The 21,845-nt window shown below is 58.0% G+C and overlaps 1 protein-coding gene across 2 annotated transcripts; it reads left to right on the top strand.

The window, feature by feature from the left end:
- The first annotated feature begins 453 nt into the window (after positions 1-453).
- Positions 454-19,454, top strand: LMNA (lamin A/C). Of its 2 annotated transcripts, none has more exons than XM_004589027.2 (12): positions 454-1,061; positions 12,126-12,282; positions 15,469-15,594; positions 15,721-15,891; positions 16,021-16,146; positions 16,560-16,780; positions 16,872-17,091; positions 17,477-17,584; positions 17,678-17,797; positions 17,929-18,018; positions 18,675-18,944; positions 19,239-19,454. In XM_004589027.2, exons 1-12 carry the CDS (start codon positions 706-708, stop codon positions 19,263-19,265), a joined length of 1,992 nt encoding a protein of 663 aa, XP_004589084.1. In that variant the 5' UTR covers positions 454-705; the 3' UTR covers positions 19,266-19,454. The 2 variants fall into 2 exon arrangements, with proteins under 2 accessions (XP_004589084.1, XP_004589087.2); XM_004589030.4 differs by lacking the exon at positions 454-1,061 and adding an exon at positions 7,732-7,892.
- The last annotated feature ends 2,391 nt before the right edge of the window (positions 19,455-21,845 follow it).

Genomic DNA, 21,845 nt, shown 5'->3' on the forward strand with positions numbered 1-21,845 from the left:
CCACTACCCCACTCCTGGCAGCCTGACCTATAGCTTTGAATGGGCTGCCCACATATGGAGGGGGGTAGGAGTGACTCACTGCTACTATGGAGAGGGAAGGGGGAGCCAGCGGTGGAAGAAGGGTGACTCACCCCATGGGCACCAGCCTCAGCCCTCCCTCTCACTCTCCCACTTCCCCCAGCCCTGCCTGTCCGACCCCTCCCCACTGCCCATTGCCCACCCACTCTCTCCCTTTGGCTCTGCCCTGTGCCCCTGAAGATCCGAAGCACTGGGGTGGGGGGTATGCTTTGGGAGCTGAGAGCGCTGGGCTGGCAGGCACGGAGACCAAGGGAAGCTTCAGGAACCCCCTGGAAGTGCGGCGCCAGGGTGGGGCCCGGACACCTCCTCCCTACTCTCCGCCCGCCCGGACCCCTTGGCTAGGTACGGCCCCTTTAAAGGCTAGCCCCGCCTCCCCGTAGAGGAGGCCCTATTAGAGCCTGGGCCCCGACCGGTGACTCAGAGTGTCCGCGGGAGCGCCGCAGCCACGCCAGCCAACCCCGCTGCCGCCGCGCCGAGCTCTGACAGCGCCTGCCAGGAGCAAGCCGCGACTCAGCCGGCCGGCCTGCTCCGCCCCTGAGCCCGCTCCGGCCGTCCTCCGCTCCGAAGCCCCCCGCGCCCTTCCCGGGAGCCTCCTGCCCTGCGGGCAGCCTTGCCACCCTGCCGGCCATGGAGACCCCGTCCCAGCGGCGCGCCACCCGTAGCGGGGCGCAGGCCAGCTCCACCCCGCTGTCACCCACCCGCATTACCAGGTTGCAGGAGAAGGAAGACCTGCAGGAGCTCAATGACCGCTTGGCCGTCTACATCGACCGGGTGCGCTCGCTGGAAACCGAGAATGCGGGGCTGCGCCTTCGCATCACTGAATCCGAAGAGGTGGTCAGCCGCGAGGTGTCCGGCATCAAGGCCGCCTACGAGGCAGAGCTCGGGGATGCTCGCAAGACCCTCGACTCAGTGGCCAAAGAGCGTGCCCGACTGCAGCTGGAGCTGAGCAAAGTGCGCGAGGAGTTTAAGGAGCTCAAGGCTCGGTGAGTGAACTCAGGTGGCAGCGGGTTTGCTGGGGACCCCCTAGTCTGAGCTTCTCCTGAGAAGGGTGCCACGAGGGCCTGGACTGCCGAGAACTTCACCATGAAGTTTCCTCCCTTCCCGGAACTGCCCCGGGCGGGAGTGACTGGCAGTGCCAAGGGGGAGCTGTCAGGACAGGACGGACAGGGGAGGGTCTCCACGATTGAGGGCAGGGGGTACGTATGAGGAATAGTAGGGGGCTGGTGGCAGGCCTGCATGTTGTCAGGGTGGGAGTTGACAATCTTGTGGAGCTTGAGGGGAAAAGAGCTTGAGCAAAACAAACTGGCCCTGCCCGGTCCACATGGCACACATTGGAGGGGTGAATGGGTCCTGGTGGAACTTTTTTGGCAAGACTTGGCACCGTGCCAGCTTTGGCCAGGACATACCTCCCGAGCTGGCATCTACCCAGGGCGGTGCTGGAGAGAGGTCACCATGCCAGGGCAAGCCCCCACCCCTAAACTTTCCCCTTGAAGGGGAAAGGGGGTGCTCCTGGTTTCTTTCACTGGCTGCGTGTGCCTGACTCTCTGGTTTCTGACCAGAGGCCCACCCAAACAACTCTAAGAGTCTGGCTGCTCCACATCTCCCACAGCCCTTGGCCTGCTTGGCCCAGGAATGCGAGGGAGGGAGGGAATGGAGAAAGACGGGGCAGAGGCTTGCGGCTCAGGAAGTTGTGTTATGCCTAGAGCTGGACGCAGCCCCTCTTGGCCTTCCACCTGGCGTCTTGGTGGGCTGGAGGAGGAGTGGGGGGGGCGGGACAGGCAGGACTCAACTCAGTCCTTCCTTCCTTCCCTCCCTCCCTCCTCTGAGAGAACTGCTTTCATTTTCCTAGCCACACCAGAGCACTCTACTCCCATCCGGCCTCTCTGCCCGCCGCTGACGTTTTTTGATCTTTGCCTTATTAACCGGCTGGAATACGGTGACATTTTTGAAATCCAGCCGTTGGAAGGCTCAGGCCACTCCCACTTCACCCATCGCTGCCGCACCCTACCCCACCCTCCTCAACTCCTCCTGTTTGGCTAACAAGGCATTGACAAGTCCTGAGGTTGGGGCCTTCTTCCAGCTCTTCCTCCTCCTTCAAATTTGCTTTCTTCTTCTTTCCCTTTCCCAAGCCAAATGTTTCTTACAGGTGCTTGGAGATCGGTGAGAGGCTGGTGGTTTCAACCTCACCACCTCCTTCTTGTCTTTGTATTTTTCTCAGTCTTTCCCCAAACCCCACCCCAATGTTTTCTGGGGCCTTTCTGCCCTCTGCTAGCTCCTGGCCCCATGTGTGTGGCTGACCCATTCTCTTCCTGAAGTTGTGTGAAGAGCTGTGTTCAACCCTGATGTCTGTTGAAAGGGATCACCTATCTTTTTCCACTAGCGATCTGAGTAGCTTAGCTAGCAAGACAGATAGGAGGCAAGCTAGGGGAGCCGAGGCAGCGGACTAACGTGCTAAACTAGTCTGCTCAGCCCCTCTACGGGTCCTGCAAAGGACATGTCTCACGGAGCTGGGCAAACATTACTGCAGGAGGCTTTCACCCAGCCTCACTTGTCTGTCTCCGGTGCAGCTGTCCTGGGCCTGGGACATCAGGGCGGGGGTGGTGTGTGTCCCTGTTATATTTAGCCACCTGCTTGTCTCTGTTTTCCCCCCCTCACTGATCCTGAGTAGGCAGGCTGAGCTTCCGGAAGAGCGAGTAGGTTTGCACACCTGAATCCCAGGTCAACGGCAGGTGGGGCCGGGGCCGAGGCTGAGAGGCTCACCCTGGGGTGTCTATTCTTTGCCATATCCAGTATCCATCCTAAGAGGCAAGATGGCTTGCTCCCTTTTGTACCTGCTAGGCTCCGGGTAAGGTGGGGAAGTGGGAAAGGAAGATAGGCCATGTCTCCACTCCTCCCACCGCCAAAGCCTGGAGAGGTGTTATCTGGTTTAATGTTTAATTAGAGCTCAGAGTCCAGGGCCAAACTTGGGTTAGGATACAGGGCCTCCTGGAAGACCCTGTGGCAATGCTGGGTACCTTGGCCACACCCAGCGGTTAGAGAGCCATTCTTCCCTTCTTCTCCCAATGTACAGTGGGCTGCGTGACACACCCCCACACACCCATCTGTCTTATCTTTCTTTCTGGAGCCCAGGGATCAGCACCCCTAAGTTCAGGCTGAGATTGCCCTTCTATAACACCCCCCTCCCCGCCGCACCCTGGAAAGGCCTGCCTCCCCACCTGGCTCTAGGCTAGGAACTAGGCTCCACCCCAGGCCAGACTAGCAGAGTGCATGAATGACTCAGTTGCTACCACACCACCACTCTAGAGACTTGAGAGACAGCAGGAGACAGGGTGGGGCCCACAGATGTCTTGGCAGGGGGGGAGGAATGGAGGCCTGAAGACCTGCCCCCTTCAGCCCCTCCCTTTCCGCAGTGTCCTGGGGTCCCTCTCTTGCCTCTTTTGCTTGGAACCTGCACTGGTGTCTGGAACCAGGGCTACAGACGGGCAGTCTGCACGAGAGTTCGAATGCGGAATGATGGACATCGGGCTGTGGGATGGTGCCTTCCCAAGGCGGAACTGTTGGGGTGAAGGCTGAGTCAGCCGTAGGGTGATCCCCGGCCCACAAAGCAGAAGCACCTCTTCCTCCCAGGGAGGCCCTTGTATCCGATGACTTCCTGGATTGCCCGCCTTCCGTGAGCAGCCCCTTAGTGCAGACAGGCAGGGACATTGCAGGCTCAAGGTCACCACAGGCTCTGCTTAGGCCAGCAGGGTGTAGGGGGGTGTCCTGTGTCCCACAGCAAGGAAGTGGTAGTGGGGGATTTGAGACTCCCACTGGCTCCCCACTGGTTCCTCTTCCCACCAAAGCACACCCCTCTTGCTTTGGGACCAAGTTGGAGGCTTGGAAGGGGCTGAGGCCTATACTGGCTGCCGCCTGCCTGAAGACTGTGCTGCTGGCGCCCTGTGGGACCTGGAGGCTCGGCTGTCCTGCCAGGGCCTGTCAACACTTGATCAGTAGCCTTTGCCCCAGCCCTCAGTGCCTGAAAAGTCCTGGGACCCTCCAGGCTTTTAGATCACGAGACACATTTTGGAAGTTTGGAAGAAGGCTGGTGGTTTGTGTCTTGAGACTGTCTTGGGACTTGTCTGGAGCGTTATCACCTAAATCAGGAAAGAACAGTGCCCTTGGGCAGTCATTAGGAGGCCAGTGAGGATGGGGGCCTGGGGGCTGATTGAGGTGGGACAGTACCTACAGGTGCTGCCCGCAAGAGAGGAGGTGGAGCACATGCCATGGGGAGGAGGAGGAGCAATACTCCAGGAGCACAAGGAAAAAGAGAAAGGAGAGGAAGGCCCCATCAGGGCTCCTGTGGCTCTCCCTTGGCTCCCAGAAGTCAGGAGAGACTTACTCTTGGCATGAGTATACCCATTGTCCTCACTCCCACTCCCGCCCCTAGTTATTGGGTAGCTGAAGCCAGGAACAGCTGAAGGGAACAACTGGTCAGGGAGAGGCCTGCAACTGTGCACTCTGCTCCACCTCCCCCATTCCCCTCAGCCCCTCACTGGTCTCTTTCAGCAGTTGCAGCAGCCAAGGCAGGGCCAGCTCCGAGGAGGCTCTGACACCAGGGAAGGTTTCATTATCTGGGCCTCACCTCCTGGGGCTCCCTGGGCATTGCAGGGGACATGGCCAAATGTGGAGGTTTCTTGGAGATTTTCAAGGAGGTCCGTAGGGTCTGACGTGAGTGAGGTCATGGATCCAACCCTGGCCCAGTCCTGCCTCTGAGTTTCTGTGTGACCTTGAATTAGTCTCCCTTCCCTCTGGGTTTCACTGGCTGTAGAGAAAAGGGGTCAGAGCAGGAGATCGGCAAAGGTCCCTAAGTAGTGGTGGCAGGAGTGAGCAAACCACCCTCGAAAACACCAGGCTATTAATAGTCAAATCAAATATAACCAAGGTGAATACAATTACTCCCCAGCGCTGTTCTCCACACAAGCATTTCCCACAAGCTGTGCAGTTAAGAATACAGTCATGCTCTTCTCCCGTTTCCCAGAGAAGGGTGTTGGAAATGGCCAGTCATGAGGTGCTAGGCCCCCCTGGCAGGTGCTCTGTTTATAATGCCAGGAGGGAAGGATAGTGCATTGTCAGTGGCTGTCCGTGCGGGACAGTGGCAAGGGCTTGGATCACGTAGCAGAAGAGGGACAGTTGGCACAGGAATAGATTCCACTCACCTGTGTTGGGGGCAGAGGGAGGCCCTAAGAAAAGTAGGACTGTCACCTTGGAGCTGGCAGGGGTAGCACGTGCCTGGAGCCACAGGGAGGCAAGTGATGACCTTGAATGGTCCACCTTCCCCCATCCTGTCCCTAGGCTAGCTTCCCGGAGCTGAGGCTGTCCTACCAGGCTCTCTTGGTCTTTACCGGTCCCTTAAGAGCTGGGATGGGGGTGAGGAGGGTGGCGCTAGAGAAGGAGTGGCCCTCCTAGTCCCACTGTAGTTGTGGGAGAGGAAGCCGGGATCCCGCCTGCTGAAGCCAGGAATAATTCTGGCTGGGAACCTGGGCTGGCCAGGGGCGCTGAGTCACCCCAGAGGGGCAGGGTGGAGAGTGGACAGGAGACCCTGAGTGTACATGTACAACTGCAGCGAGAGAGACCAGGACGGCAGGGGGTGGGGGTAAACAAAGGGCTGGGGAACAGGGTGCAAGTCTCCCTGGGGCTGGCTCAGGAGAGGAGCAAAAGTCTTCCTTCCAAGGGATCAGACTTTGAAGCTCTGGTGCAGCTACCCTCTGCCGGCTGGGAGAGAGACTCACATCTTCTCAGGCTGGAGCTGGAATGCAGTGAGACTAGAAAAACACAGGTCCTCCCAGCTCACTGCCTCTCCTAGCCTGGGTGTGGCTCCCACTCACTCTCAACAGGAGCTGGCAGGGTTAACAGCTCTGCTCCAGCAGGGCAAGGGTTAACAAGTCCCACAGGAAGGCTGCTGCTGTGGCCTGGGGGGGGGGGTCCCCCACTGTCCCTCCCTTAGGCCTACCTCCTCCTCCTCAGGAAGGGCTACTTTCTAAGGCCATTCTGCCCACCCTACCTTCTTCATTCTGTCCACCCCCAGGCCCCACCCACTCCTAATTTTTGGCTGTGTGTGTGTGAGAGAGAGAGAACATTGGAATGATTTCTGGAGAGACAGGGCCAGGAAAACGCAAAGTGATCTTTGGCAGGAGCCCATGCAGAGAAGCCAGTTGGTGAGGAAGCCAGCCGCCTGTTGTCCGGGACCCCAATGGTCTGGCCTCTGGCCCCAGGCTTCTCCTTAGTCAGTACAATGCCACGTTGATAGGCCCAGCAGCTGTGACTCAGGCCGGGCCCCCTGCCAGGCCCAGTACTTCTGCTGGAGTTGTGACTGAACATGTCAACAGGCCCCTGTCCCCACCAATGCCCAGCCCTCCCTGGAATGAAGACCTGGCTTTGTCTTGATGGGGGGCAGGACAGCTGGGAGCTTGGCTGTTCTGGAAAGGGATCTAAGGGGCCTCGGACTCCTAGCATGTCTGGCAGGTGTCACACCCAAGAGGAGCACGTGTGGCAGCCAGGCTGTGCCAGCTGCGGGTGTGCCCGCCTGCCCGTGTTGGAGAAGTAGGGTGGTCCTTGCCGGGATGCCCGCGTGTGCCTTCAAGGTGTCAGGCATCTGGAAGCTCACAGTGTGGCATTTGGGGAAGGCGAGACCCTGGGATGCCTGCCACCCTCAGTTCTTTTTTGGAAGATCTCCCGTCTAGAGAAAGAACAGCACCCCGTGTGCCAAGATGGGGAGGCCAGCTACCCACATCCTGCCCTCACCCGAAAGTGACCGGAGACCCACAGACCAGTCAAGAAACCATAGTGGTGGTTACTTGTGGGGGTGGGGATAGAGGATACCATGCCTGGTGTTACCCCCACTGTGGCAGGGTAGGTGCCCCCATGTTGCTCTCTGGCTGGGATGTCTCCCAGCAAGTGAGGTCGCCATGTCCCCTAGACCTGGCTCTCTGTCACTCCCTGTGCCAGCTATGTACCTTGAGCCCTTGTCTGTGTTCTTTGTCTGAGTGTCCTCAGATGACCTGGTAGGCAGGGTGTTAGTGCCGGAGCTAGCCCTTCCCCAGGCCAAGGCTTCCTGTCCGTAAAAGTGCAGGAAGATTTCGTCCTGGAGGAGGCCCCTCCGGATGCATAAGAACCTCGGGTCATGGCACAGGAGGTTCAACTTGTTCACATCAGCTGCTCCGCTTCCCATCCAGCTCCGGACTAATGCTCCTGGGAAAGCAGTGGAGGATGGCCCAAGTGCATGGGCTTCTGCTATCCACGTGGGAGGCCCAGGAGGAGTTCTGCACTCCTGGCTTCAGCCTGGCTCAGCCTTAGCCATTGCCGGCAGTGGGCAAGGGAACCAGCATATAGAAGCTTAGTGTGTGTCCCTCTCTCTAATTTTGCCTTTCAAATGAAATAAATCTTGAAAAATCCAACCAAACCTGGTAGCCTCAGGGCAGTTGAACAACTGGCAGAAAAAGACCCAACAGGTGAATGTGTGTGGCAGCCAGGCTGAGCTGAAGGTGTGGGGGTGTGGGTGCAGATTAATGGAGGGAAACAGGAGCGGTTATAGTGGAGGGAGTCCCTGGAACAAAGGCAGGGGAGGGCCCAGGCGCGTGCTGGCAGGTAACACAGCAGGAAGTCAGACTGGGCTGAGGGGGTCTGCCTGTCACCCACCTGCCCCGCCCTTCCCAGGCACAGGGGGCGCCCTATCGTGCGAGGCAGGAAAGGCCGGGGTCTTAGACCCTCTGCCATCCAGCCTTTTTCCCGGTGGTCCTCGGTCTGGAGGCTGCCGGCATGGGGAACACTCAGGGCTGGTGAGGCAGGGGTTCCCCCGGGACTGACTGACCGACTGGGCGGATTTGAGGGAGCCCCTGCGGGGCGGGGCCCCGCTGCTCTGCCACGCCCCTCTGGTCCGGAATCTCCGCCCACCGCTTATTTTTAGTTCGGGTCTCTCAAGTCTGTCTGGTCAGCTCTCCCAGGCCCGGGAGGAAATGGAGGCCTCTCCCTGCGGGCCTGGCGTGTTGCTCCCAGCAACCGAGTCCAAACAGGCGGGCGGTTGGTCCCGACTTCCATATCTGGCATCGGAGGATTTGGGCGGCTGAGGAGGGTGACTCAGTGGGCGGGTCAGCGCCTGGCCTGCTGCCAGTCCAGCCCCTAACCGCGCTCCTTGGCGTGGCTTCTCTCCCGGAGAGTGGCCCATCGTCCTGTCAGCCACAGCTTCACAGAGCAGCACCCCCAGCACCACACAGCCGGCTCCGGCTCCCCTCCCCCATCCCTTGTCTCCTCATAGGATGAGTTTTAAAACAGGATGCCCAGCCTTTGTTGCCTCTCCGGAGGCCGCGGGAATGTGGCCTGAGGAGGAACCTGGAGCGTGCCAGGGAAGAGCTGGCAGGACGCAAGCCCCAGGGCAGGACACAGGCTAAGCCAGGGGCTCCCCTGCGAGCTGTGGAGGATTTCCCGGACCCCTGCCCATCATTGTGTCTCACAGCATGAGTCACCTGAGCAGTCCCCAGGTTCCCACCCTTCCTTGCCAAACACCCCACCCCATTTGTCCTTGCCAACCCAGCACGGTATGGGGGGTGGATGGCATTGAGTGTGTGCCCGGCTTTGCCATTGCCACCTCCCCACCCCCTAGGGTGCGCTCTGGGCCTGGCCGAGTCTGAGGTGACACCCTTGAGTAGGGAGCGATTGGAGGGGCTTGTGCCCAGCCAGCCATCTCTGCGGTATGCGTGAGGCTGCTGCCACAGAGCGCCCCAGTTCTGAGTCACAAGGCCGCAGGTGATGGTGGCTTAGTTCCCCACAAAGGGGAGCTCCCCAGGCCCGAGAAGGAAACTGCGGGCACCCTTCTGCGCTTCCCTCTGCTTGTGGTTTCCCTCATCTGCAGGGCGTGTCTAGCCTGCTCTTGCCAGCTTTTCTCTAAGCCTGCTTTTCTCTAAGCGTTAGGCAAAGTCCCCATCCTCACTGGATGGGAAGCCAGGGGTGTTGGAACATGCCAACCAAGGATAGCTGGTTCCCAGCCCCACTGCCTTCTGCCTTGCAGGGCCCTGAGCCTCGGTTTCCTCAGTGGCACAGCCATAGTGCCCATGTCTCCAGGGCAGCTGCAAGGACTCGGCGAGTTAACGTTGGACTGCCCAAAGCAGCCCTTCTATGTCATAGCTCCATAGAAGTGTTTGCCTTTTATTTTTATTTATTTATTTTTAGCATATGTGCTTCCGAAGTAAGCACTATTTATTTTTTTTTTTAAGGTGTATTTCTATGGAAAGGCAGATGTACAGAGAGCAGAGAACGAGCCTTCATCTGCTGGTTCACTCCCCAAATGGCCACAACAGCTGGAGCTGAGGCAATCCAAGCCAGGAGCCTCTCCTGGGTCTCCCAAATGGGTCCCAAGACTTTGAGGTGTCCTCTACTGCTTTCCCAGGCCACAAGCAAGGAGCTGAATGGGAAGTGGAGCATTTGGGACATAAACCAGCACCTGTATGGGGTCACAGTGCCTTTTGCAAGGCAAGGATTTAGTCACTAGACTGTCATGCCAGGCCCTTTCTTCATTTTTTTTTTAAATTGGAAAGGCAGATTTTACAGAGAGGAAAATCTTCCTCTTCTGGTTCACTCTGGTTCACTCCCCACATGGCTGCAGTGGGTGGAGCTGGTTCGGAGACTGTAGCCTGCAGCCAGAAGCAGCATCTGGGTCTGCTACAAAGTAGTGCAGGGGCTCAAGCACTCAGGCCATCTTTTGCTGCTTTCCCAGGCTTAGCAGGGAGCTGGACTGGAAGCCAGGTCTTGTACTGGCATCCATAAAGGATACTGGCATTGCAGGTGGAAGCTTCACCTACTACACCATGGTACCCCCTCACCCCCATTTTCTTAACACTGTTGCCTCCTCTGCCTTTTGGGCAACAGAACCGACTGAAGGAAGCAGCTCCCATGCGTGTCAGTTCTGGGAGCCTCCTTGGGCTCCTCCAACTCCTCCCACCAGCTTGGGGGTATTTTTTTTGGCCCAGGATCTACCTGTTCCTCCTTCTGGCTAGGGACCCGGAGGCTAGGGAAGGCCATGAGGTGCAGGAGGAGTCCTAAGTGGGCAACTAGAATCCACTGGAACACCAGCCCTGCTCCAGATCTCCATCCATTCACCTCCCAGCTCTGCAACCAGCGGGCTCTGCTGTGTGCAGGGCATGGGTGGAGCTCCTCCTAGTTCCTTAAAAGTTTTGATCCTCCAGCAGCAGGAGCCGCTGCTGCTGTTAGCCTCCAGGGCAGAGGCCTCTTCTGGGATGCTCCCGCCAGCCTTGGAGTCCTCCCAGGAGCTCGGTCTCCATGTCTGCCTCACGCCTCACTTTACCAGCAGTTTTTCTTCACTCCCCCTTCTCCCCCTGCAGCTGTCTCAGCTTCGGAAAAGTTCTGAAGTCATGGAAAGTTGGGGCTGTGCTCCCAGCCAGGGGCTGGGCCGGATGGCAGCCAAACACCAGGCTGGGTTTTGACTTTATTTTTAGCCTTTTGGGCTGAGACGAAGGAGGGGTTCTTCAAGCCCCATCAATCTTTTTTTTTTTTTTTTTTGGTCCTTTCAGGAGATAGACACTATCACTTCTTGGCCTTTTGGCTAAGATCAAGTGTAGCAGCCAGACAGTGTTGCATTAAGGCAACTTGTGCAGGAGCCTGGCCTGGCCCAACATCAAGGCAGCAGAGTTCCCTCCAGGTCATCGCATGCTTCCCCTGCTCCACTGAGAGGGGTGACTCCACACAATTAGAGTCCCCCTGAGCTGGTGGTGGGACCTGGGCTTGGGGTCACAGCTCACCAGGACTTTGGAGGGTGTGCCTCTGGTGTGCCCCACCCAGCCTCCCACCCATCCCAGGTCCCTCTCCTTCCAGGCCTTGTGCAAGGCTGCCTCCATCCTGCTTCGGGGTGAGGTATTGGGCTTGTTGGAGTGCAGGCCCCATTGTGGCAGGAGAAAAATGTTGGCAGTTTTTTTTTTTTTTTTTTCTGCTTTCTGGGCTGGGTCTCCCCACCCACTCCTGACCATGTTTGGTTTGCTTTTTTCCATGTGCCACAATTTCAGCTCAGGCTAAGAGCTGATGGGCTACAGATGGTCTCCAGAAGCAGGTCCTTGCAGGGTTGGCTCCTCCAACCCCTGGGCTCCTGCTGTCTTTCATTGGTTATGGATAAAGTGGATAAAGGGGTTTGTGATAGCTGGAAAAGTTCTTGGGTTCCCCAGAAGCCTCTATGAAAACAGGATCCCTCCGTTTCACCAGCAAAAATACTCAGCCGGGTGAGGCTCCCCTGCTGGGATGAGGTTGGTTCTGGCCCAGGCTCTACCCAGTGTGAGGGCCAAGAAGGCTGGCCAGTGGAGCCCAGATGGACCGGAGGCCTGGCCACCACATCTGAAGCCAGATGCTGAGGCTTGTGGGCTGGTACCTCCCCACTCTGCCTGGGTCTCAGGACGCAGCCTTAGTCCTGAGAAAGACAAGGGCTGTCCCCATGGCTGGCTGTCCATGAGCTCCCAGCTGATCTTCCTTTCCCACAGTGCCCTGCAATGGAGGGTGAGGGGTGGGAGAGGGAACCAACGCCTCTGGGGCGCAAGTTGAGCCCTGTTAGGGACATGGGGAGCCCCCCAAGGGCTGGGAGTCACCTGCTTGGACTGCTGAGAGGGAGGGAAGCTTAGCTGAATGGAAAGTGGGTGGGGCCCAGGCGGAGGAGCAAGACCAGGCCCTGTGTGGGAAGGGGCAGGAGACAAAGGTGCCCCTGTGTGTTTGGAAAGGAATGGGAAGAGAGCGAGGGAAAGGCATTCATATCTGGAGATCGAGCTTTGCCTTGGGCCCCAGGCACGTTCCTGGGCTCTGAGTCATGGGAAGGGTGGAGAAAACAGGAAAGGGGTTTTCGGGGACCCCGGGAAACAGTGGTGGGGAATGGAAGCCAAGCCCAGAGGCCAGTAGACGCACACAACAAACCTAAGGCAAGGCCAAGGCCGCCCCCTGGTGGTCATTGGGGACAGCAGTGCCAACCCCCAGGGGGACGCGGACTCCGCCTTTTAATTAACCCGCTCTCCTCTCTTCTCCAGCAATACCAAGAAGGAGGGTGACCTGATGGCCGCCCAAGCCCGGCTCAAGGACCTGGAGGCGCTGCTCAACTCCAAGGAGGCGGCGCTGAGCACTGCTCTCAGTGAGAAGCGCACACTGGAGGGCGAGCTGCATGACCTGCGGGGGCAGGTGGCCAAGGTGAGCTCTGCGCCAGGTCCGACTGAGCACATGCGCACTTCCAGCCCCATGGCAGCTCGCCCTGTCACGTGGTGCCAGAACCATTCACCTGTGCCAGTGTCATTGTACCCGTTCAGACTGTCTCTCCCCCTTCCTTAGCCCAAAATAAAAAAAGGAAAAAAACACCCAATTGTGGCGCACAGTAGGTTGAGTCGCCACTTGTGACTCTGGGACCCCATGTCACAGCGTTGCTTCCAGTCCAGCTCAGCTTCCAACTGGCCCAGCCCCAGCTTGGCACTGGCAGCTGGGTAGGGAGTGAGCCAGCACATAAAACACTCTCTCTTCATCTGTCCTTCTCTTTCTTTTTTTTTTTTTTCTTAAGATTTATTTTTATTGCAAGGTCAGATATACAGAGAGGAGGAGAGACAGAGAGGAAGAACTTCCGTCCAATGATTCACTCCCCAAGTGACCACAACGGGCAGTGCTGTGCTGATCTGAAGCCAGGAGCCAGACTGCAGGATCTGCCAGCCACCAGCCATGTCCTTCTCTTTCAAATAAATCGCTGAATAGGGCCCGGCACTGTGGCCTAGTGGCTAAAGTCCTCACCTTGAACGCGCCGGGATCCCATGTGGGCGCCGGTTCTTATCCCAGCAGCCCCACTTCCCATCCAGCTCCCTGCTTGTGGCCTGGGAAAGCAGTTGAGGATGGTCCAAAGTTTCAAAAAAAAAAAGAAAGAAAAAATCGCTGAATACATCTTGTTTGAAACAACAACAACAAAAATGATTGAAACCAAAAACAGCAAATAACACATCAGCCATTTTCTTTTTTTTTAAATTTTTTTTTAGTTGAAAGGGAGACAGTAAGATCCCCTATCCTGCTTCATTCCGGAAATACCTGCAACAGGCAGAGCTGGGCCAAGTCAGAACTGGTCCTTCCAGGCCTGCCACGTGGTTTGTAGGGAGCTGACTACTTGAACTATCCAGGAGTGCATTACCAGGAAGCTGGAACTTGAATCCGGCACTCCAGTATGGGATGTGGGTGTCTTTTCTTTTTCATTTTAACAGATTATTGTTATTGGAAAGGCAGATGGGGCCCGGCGCGATAGCGTAGTGCTTAAAGTCCTTGCCTTGCATGCACCGGGATCCCATATGGTTGGCGGTTCTAATCCTGGTGGCCCCACTTCCCATCCAGCTCCCTTTTTGTGGACTGGGAAAGCAGTCAAGGACGGCCCAAAACCTTGGGACCCTGCACTCTCGTGGGAGACCCGTAAGAGGCTCCTGGCTCCTGGCTTTGGATTGGCTCAGCTCTGGCCGTTGCAGCTCACTTGGGGAGTGAATCATCGGACGGAAGTCTTCCTCTCTGTATATCTGACTTTGCAATAAAAATAAAATAAATCTTAAAACAAAAACAAAAAGTATTTATTTGAAACACATAGAGAGAGAGAAATCTTTCCTCTGCTGACTCGCTGCCACAGCAGCCAGGACTGAGCCAGTCCAAAGCCAGGAGCCTGGAATTCCTTCCTGGTCCCCCATGCGGGTGGCAGGACCTCAGGTACATGAGCCATCACCACTGCTTCCTGGGGTACACCTTAACAGGAGAGTGAGCTCAGAAGCGGAGTCCAGATTTGAACCCAGGCACTCTGATGAGGGTCATAGGTGTCTCAAGCCGTGTGTTTTCTGTTACTCTAAATTCCCACCCGTGGTCCCTCCAACTCTTTTCAACTTTGCAACGAGCCACGCCTGGCTCCAGATCCCTCTTAGTTTGGCCCTCCTTTGTGATGTCTCTGGAAGAAAGGCGAGGAGTAGGTCATCCACCAAGGCCATCATCGGGAGATGAGGCTGAGTGCATGTGAGATGCGTGTTATCACATGGTACACACAGGCTCATGATACCAGCATCTACACAGAAGCCTAGAGAACTTTCTGCTCTTCCTCTCCTCCAGTTTCTCATGTTACAGGCTTGCAAACAGAATAGCCTATTTTCACGGGCTGGTCTTGGAGCAGCCGCCAGGCCTCTGTCCTGGACTTCCTCCCTCCCAGGCCCTTTTACTGTGGCACACCACAGGAGACCGGGGAGATGTCAGCAGCCTGGGCGCCTGCAATCCTGAGTCTTGTGCCTTAAGCTCCACTCTTCCCTGGGCCTGTGCTTTCTAAAACAGATGTGCAGGCGAGCTGCTCGCCAGTTTGGACCTCCTTGGGAGTTCTTCCTATGGGAGAAAAGACACTTCTTCAAGAGGAAGGTGTTTGGCCTGAAAGGTTCAAATCCCAGCGCTGCTCCCTGGTCCAGCTTCCTGTTGATGTGGACCCCAGCAGGCAGCAGTGACGGTTCAAGTAGTCGGGTCCCTGCTGCCCACATGGGAGACCCAGACAGGACTTCCCAGCGTGTGCCTTTAAGCTGACTGTTTTGTCTGTTGTGTGCGCATTTGGGAAGTGAAATAGCAGACAGAAGATCTGTCTTCCTCTCAAATAGATGTTTTAAAATTAATAACTTTTAAAAAAATATTTGACAGAGAGAAAGAGAGAGAAATCTTCCATCTGTTGGTTCACTCCTCAAATAGCTGCAATGGTCAGGGCTGGGATAGGCAGAAGGCAGGAGCCAGCAGTTTTGTCCAGGTCTCCCAAGTGGCTGCAGGGGCCCACGTATTTTTGCTGCTTTCTCAGGCACATCAGCAGGGAGCTGGATCCAAAGTGGAGCAGCCACACTCAAACTGGTGCCCACAATGGAAGCCAGCGTCACAGGTGGCAGCTTTTACCTATGCCACAACACTGACTCATCACTTCTCCCAACCCCATGTGCCACACTTCCCTGGTGCTGACTGTCCTGAAAACATGTGTGTCTTCATATTCCTGTGCCATTGCACTTGCCAGTCGCCACCACAGCCTCTCCCCTTGCCATGCTGGCCTGTCCCCTACATCTCGGCCTTCCTAGACCCCTCCCTCCACTATTCCAGGCACACTCTGGTTCCTGCCCTCCCCCCACCCAGCTATGCTGTATTACAAATCTCCTTTGGAGCCACTGTGCAGCCACCGTGTGGATCTCTCATGGTAGCAGGGAGAGTATGTCTTTGATTTCTTAGCATAGTTACCCCTGTCCTAACCTCCCAGGCCCTCACTTCCCCTGCACCTGTTCCCATACCTGTGAGGCATGCCCACTTCCCAGCTGCCCTCCAGCTTGTGTTGTTTGGTGACCTCATTCCCTGCCCTCCCAGCTCGAGGCGGCCCTTGGCGAGGCCAAGAAGCAGCTGCAGGATGAGATGCTGCGGCGGGTGGACGCTGAGAACAGACTGCAGACCTTGAAGGAGGAGCTGGACTTCCAGAAAAACATTTACAGCGAGGTGCGAGGGGGGCGGGCGAGGGGGCAGGAAGGGCTCCCCAGAACGCTGGCCGGGGCAGGGAGAGTCAGGCCTCCCGGGCGCTGCACCTGCTGACCACGGCTTCCGTGTGTGCTTCTACCCTCGCAGGAGCTGCGTGAGACCAAGCGGCGCCACGAGACCCGGCTGGTGGAGATTGACAATGGCAAGCAGCGTGAGTTTGAGAGCCGGCTGGCCGATGCCCTGCAGGAACTGCGGGCCCAGCATGAGGACCAGGTGGAGCAGTACAAGAAGGAGCTGGAGAAGACCTATTCGGCTAAGGTGCTTCCTCCGCCCCCCACTGGGAGAGTCCACAGAGGGGGGACCAGCCACGGTGATGTCATCCTCAGCCTCCACACCCCCACCACCAGGCCCTGCCTGGCCATCCTAACCTTGTGTCCTCCCCTCCAGCTGGACAATGCCAGGCAGTCTGCTGAGCGCAACAGTAACCTGGTGGGGGCCGCCCATGAGGAGCTACAGCAGTCTCGCATCCGCATCGACAGCCTCTCGGCCCAGCTCAGCCAGCTGCAGAAGCAGGTGAGGCCACCTCATCCCTGAGTGAGGGCGGGGGGGGGTGCGGAGAGGGGAGGAGGAGAGACAGCATGCTCCCAGGAGCACAGGCAGAGAGCAGAGGCCCTGGCTTGGCAGGCATTATCCTGTCTGCTCTCTTACTGCACCTGCACTTTGTGGAGCCTGGATTTTCCAAGTGGAGATTGGCCTTATGCCTCAAGCTCATAAATCCACCCAAACCTTGTGCTGTGCAGGCGGCTCAGAGCACCCACACTGCTGCTGCAGGCAAGGGGGTGCAGCCTCAGAGGGAGAGACTCATGTTAGCTAGCAGGCAGGACTTCCTGGGGCTAGCCCGCTGTGTTAGAGCCCATGGTGGAGGCCCCCCGTGGGGGAGGGCGCCCTCGGAGGGCTCACCCGACACCGGCCTCCTCCCATCCCAGCTGGCAGCCAAGGAAGCCAAACTGCGGGACCTGGAGGACTCCCTGGCCCGCGAGCGGGACACCAGCCGGCGGCTGCTGGCCGAGAAGGAGCGGGAGATGGCTGAGATGCGGGCGCGGATGCAGCAGCAGCTGGATGAATACCAGGAGCTTCTGGACATCAAGTTGGCCCTGGACATGGAGATCCACGCCTACCGCAAGCTCCTGGAGGGCGAGGAGGAGAGGTGGGCTGGGGCGTCTCTGGGAGGTCCCAGGGACACCCCCCCTGGCTAGCGGCTGGCCTTAACAGACCTTCCCTTTCTCCTGGCTCCCCAGGCTCCGCCTGTCCCCCAGCCCCACCTCGCAGCGCCGCGGCCGCGCCTCCTCCCACTCATCCCAGACTCAGAGCGGGGGTAGCATCACCAAGAAACGCAAGCTGGAGGCCACCGAGAGCCGTAGCAGCTTCTCGCAGCATGCTCGCACCAGTGGCCGCGTGGCCGTGGAGGAGGTGGACGAGGAGGGCAAGTTTGTGCGGCTTCGCAACAAGTCCAACGAGGTAGCCTCGCCCCCACTCCGGAGCAGGGCGGGCCTGAGGGTTATACAACTGCTCTTGGGAGAAAACCAGCAAGAGGAAGTCGGGGTGCAGTGTGCGTGTCTCTGCCACTGCTTGGCTCCACTAGTGGCTGGGAGGCTTGGGTCACCTGCAGAAGTTTCCGCATCTGTCGAATGTGGGTGAACAAGTCCCAGGTGAAACACAGCCCGAGTGTGTCTGGTGCAGCGGAATCCACAGGATTGGGCGGGGGGAGAGTTAAGGAGAGGCCAATGACAGGGCAGGGGCATCCAGAGCCTCTGAGGGCTGGCAGCTGTGGGTTCACCGAGTGAGATTAACCTAAGAACTGGTATAAACCTCCCTCTCCTCCTCTTCCCTCCCTGCCTTGCAGGACCAGTCTATGGGCAACTGGCAGATCAAGCGGCAGAACGGAGATGATCCCTTGCTGACTTACCGCTTCCCACCCAAGTTCATCCTGAAGGCTGGGCAGGTGGTGACGGTGAGTATGGGCAAGTGGGGCTGGGGGTGCTCGGCTTGCGGGGCGGTGGAGACCGTGGCGTTGAGTGAGCACCCTTCTCTCTTCTCCCCCAAGATCTGGGCTGCTGGAGCTGGGGCCACCCACAGCCCCCCGACCGACCTGGTGTGGAAGGCGCAGAACACCTGGGGCTGCGGGAACAGCCTGCGCACGGCGCTCATCAACTCCACAGGGGAAGTGAGTGTGCTGCGGGCACGGCTGCCCCCTGGCGGCCGCGGTGGGAACAGCCTGTCCCCCTCCCCTTTCAGGAGCACCTGCCCATCCCAGGGAAGGTGGCCCCCTGACGCTCAGGTCCCTGTGTCCGGCAGGAGGTGGCCATGCGCAAGCTGGTGCGCTCGGTGACCGTGGTGGAGGACGACGACGACGAGGATGGAGACGACCTGCTGCAGCACCACCATGTGAGTGGCAGCCGCCGCTGAGGTCGATCCCGCCCACCGGCCTGGGGAGGGCAGCCCCCTGCCCGGCCTCCTCCCCCGCCTGCCACAGAGCTTTTCATTAAAGAATGTTTTGGAACTTCACTCGCTGCCCTGGCCTTTCTTCTCTCTCCCTCCCTGTACCCTGACCGGGGGAGCCCAGGTGGTCTGGGTGCCCTTACTTTGGTAAGGCAAGCAGTGAGAACGCTGGGATGGCACGGGGTGACCCACGAGAGCCGTGGACCAGGGTCCCCTTTGGAAGGACAGAGAAGGGGCATCCTAGCCTCTGCCTCTCCTTATTTCTCTTGCATGCATTCCCTCTCGCTGCCGACCCCCCCTTTCCTGCTGCATGCGTCCCCTCCTTTCCCGTCTGCCCTGTAGACAGTTTTCTCTCATTCCTGCCCCTTCCACACACACCCCCAAAGTGATTGCATGCCGACTACCCTTCCAGAATCTTCCGTTCCCTCCACCTCGCTCTTCAGCTTAGAGAACAGCATTTGAGCCACAGCTCCTGCTCTGGGCTGGTCTGTGTTTCACACCCCGCCCACTTCTCCACCTGCTGGCTTGGCGCCTGCAGGCGCCCCAAGCCTCGCCAGTGTTGGACCTGAGCGGCCAGTTCCCAGCGTTGTCTCCCTCCTCAGGGCTCCCACTGCAGCGGCTCGGGGGACCCCGCTGAGTACAACCTGCGCTCGCGCACCGTGCTGTGCGGGACATGCGGGCAGCCGGCCGACAAGGCCTCCGCCAGCGGCTCGGGAGCCCAGGCGGCCGGATCCATCTCCTCGGGCTCTTCCGCCTCCAGTGTCACGGTCACGCGCAGCTACCGCAGTGTGGGGGGCAGTGGGGGTGGCAGCTTCGGGGACAACCTGGTCACCCGCTCCTACCTCCTGGGCAACTCCCGTCCCCGGACCCAGGTGAGTCTCGCCTGCAGCTGCACCCCTACGCCCCTTCCCCTTAGACATGTCATTGCGGTTAGGGTCTTCTGGTGGGGGCGAGGGGGAAACCCTTCTCTTCCGCAGCCCGGGGGAGTGGGACCCTCCTCCCCAAGCCCAAATCCCAGGCAGCCCACGACCCGTCTCCTGCCCCTCCTGTCTGCGCCGCAGACTAGAGGGCAGGCGGCCGGCAGGCTGGAGTCCTTGCTTGGGGAGGGAGAGAGGGGTTCGGGCACCGCGACTCAACACCTCCCTGCCCTGTGTCTTCTCTCCTAGGGCCCCCAGAACTGCAGCATCATGTAACCCATTAAGGCACCTGCCGGCGAGGGTGGGTCCAAGCCCACCTCGCCCCCCTTATCCCTCCCCGCGCATCCTGCACTTAGGGGAGGGGCTTGAAGCCAAAGAAAGCTGCCCCCCTTTTTTCTTCTGTATTTTTTTTCTAAGAAAAGTTATTTTCTACAGTGGTTTTATACTGAAGGAAAAAACACAAGCTTGAAAAAAAAAAAAACAAAAAACCAGCATATCTAGCTTTAGCCTTTCTTCGCCCCCGCCCCCCCCCCCCCCCCCCCCCGGCCACCTTCCCTGCTTCTAGGAAACTCTACATTCTGCCTTAAAAAAATGAAAGAAGGTTTCCTGTAGGAGCCGCGGGGTGGGGCTGCTGCTGCTGCCGCCAAGCCTAGGCATCTACTTCCCTGCCCCCACCCCACCCCGGGGACCCCCGTGATATGGTGCCTGAGAGGCGGGTAGAGGGGGGACCTCCCCCAGGAGAGAGAGGACATGGCTAAGGCTCCCCTGTCTACCTGCCCTACCCCTGGTCCCCACCCTGTCCCCTCCCAGGGGAGCGTCCCTTCTCCCAGGAACCAACCCTCTCGCTTTACCAGCTTGCTTTACCCATATTTGATTCTGACAAGAGATGGGACAGAGGGGGGAGGAGGGAGCCAGAAGTTGGGGTTGAGTCCAGCTCTGGAGCCCAGTGGGGGCTCTGTGCAGTCACGGGGGTTATAGTCAAGTGGGGTGTGTGAAGGAGAGGGGGAGGCCACCGCAGAGGAGGGCGAGTGACAGGTGTTGGGCCAACACTAAAGGAACCCCTCGGCCCCCTTCCCATCTGCTGCCTCCCTCCTCCCCTGGTCAATACACTAGTTGTTTCTACCTGTGGCTGTGTGGTGTCTTTGTTGGTGGTGCGCCTGTTGCATCGTCTTCCCACACATGAGGAAAGGAAGGCGCACTGAGGCCCTTGGCCCTTGGCACACTGCCTGCTTGACTTTCTGGGCTTAACCGCCGCTCAGCCTCAAGCCCAGGCGGGACCAGAGTTAGAGACAATTGGGGAGGACAAGAAGAGACACTGAGAAGGCGGAGGGGAAGGAGCCGGGCTTCCCCGAGGGGCAGAGGGTGTCTGTATGAACAGCCAAGGGGCACCTGGGGCCAGCTGCCCACCCAGGGGCATGAGGCGCCTGCCTTGAGGGAAAGTGACCCAACCAAGAAACTCCCCGCACGCAGGTGGTAGGGGGTGACCATGTCCTTTAACCCTTGAACATGGAGGCTGGGTGGAATTGGGTCACAGACCAAGGGGGTGCTGGGCTGCAGGCACCTGTTCCAGGGCCATCAGCTTTATTAATCTCAAAACCAAACACTAGGAGTGGTAAAGTAGAATCCTAAATGAATGCCAGTTTGAGTCCCGGTTGATTCATTTCCCATCTAGTTCCCTGCTAATGATCTGGGAAAGCAGCAGTGTCTGGTCTAAGTCCTTGGGGTCAAGAACCCACATGGGAGACATGAAGGAGCCTCCTGTTTCCTGGCTTTGGTCTGGCCCAGTCCTGGCCATTATGGCCATTTGGGGAGTGAACCAGTGGATGGGAAACCTCTCTGTCCCTCCCACCCCCCTCGCTCTCACTAACTGTACCATTCAAACAAAATCTTTAAGGACCCGGCACAGTAGCCTAGAGGCTAAAGTCCTTGCATTGCATGTGCTGGGATCCCATGTGGGTGCTGGTTTGTGTCCCAGTAGCCCTGCTTCCCATCCAGCTCCATGCTGGTGGCCTGGAAAAGCAGTGGCGAATGGTCCAAACCCTGAGACCCCGCACCTGCATGAGAGACCTGGAAAAAGCTCCTGGCTTTGGATTAGCTCAGCTCCAGCCATTTGCAGCCACTTGGGGAGAGAACCAGTGGATAGATCTTCTCTCTCTCCTCTATGTATATCTGACTGTCCAATAAAAATAAATATTTAAAAATAAAAATAGGGCCCAGTGGCATGGCCTAGTGGCGTGGCCTAGTGGCTAAAGTCCTCACCTTGAACTCCCTGGGATCTCATATGGGTGCCGGTTCTAACCCCGCCAGCTCCGGTTCCCATTCAGCTCCCTGCTTGTGGTCTGGGAAAGCAGTTGAGGACGGCCCAGGGCTTTGGGACCCTGCACCTGTGTGAGAGACCTGGAGGAAGTTCCTGGCCCCTGGCTCCAGATCGGCACAGCACTGGCTGTTGCGCTCACTTGGGCAGTGAATCATCGGACAGAAGATCTTCCTTTCTATCTCTTCTCCTCTCTGTATATCTGACTTTGTAATAAAAATAAATACATCTTTAAAAAAAAGATTTATAAAAATAAATAAATATTGGGCCCAATGTGGTAGCCTAGCAACTAAAGTCCTCGCCTTGCACACCCCAGGATCCCATATGGACATCGGTTTGTGTCTCAGCCGCCCCACTTCCCAACCAGCCCCCTGCCTGTGGCCTGGGAAAGCCGTGGAGGATGGCCCAAAGCCCTGGGACCCTGCACCTGTGTGTCAGATGCAGAGGAGTCTCTCCTGGCTTTAGACTGGTTTAGCTCTGACTGTTGCAGCCACCTGGGGAGTGAACCAGTGGGTAGAAGATCCTCTCTGTCTCTCCTATTC

This window comes from Ochotona princeps, chromosome 2, assembly GCF_030435755.1.
Source record: "Ochotona princeps isolate mOchPri1 chromosome 2, mOchPri1.hap1, whole genome shotgun sequence".
Lineage (NCBI taxonomy): Eukaryota > Metazoa > Chordata > Mammalia > Lagomorpha > Ochotonidae > Ochotona > Ochotona princeps.

Excerpts from the sequence above, each read along its gene's own strand:
- LMNA (XM_004589027.2), top strand. The coding sequence starts at position 706 with ATGGAGACCCCGTCCCAGCGGCGCGCCACCCGTAGCGGGGCGCAGGCC. Across the intron at positions 12,283-15,468 it reads TGCGGGGGCAGGTGGCCAAG|CTCGAGGCGGCCCTTGGCGA; the intron begins GTGAGCTCTGCG and ends CTGCCCTCCCAG. Across the intron at positions 16,147-16,559 it reads TCAGCCAGCTGCAGAAGCAG|CTGGCAGCCAAGGAAGCCAA; the intron begins GTGAGGCCACCT and ends CTCCCATCCCAG.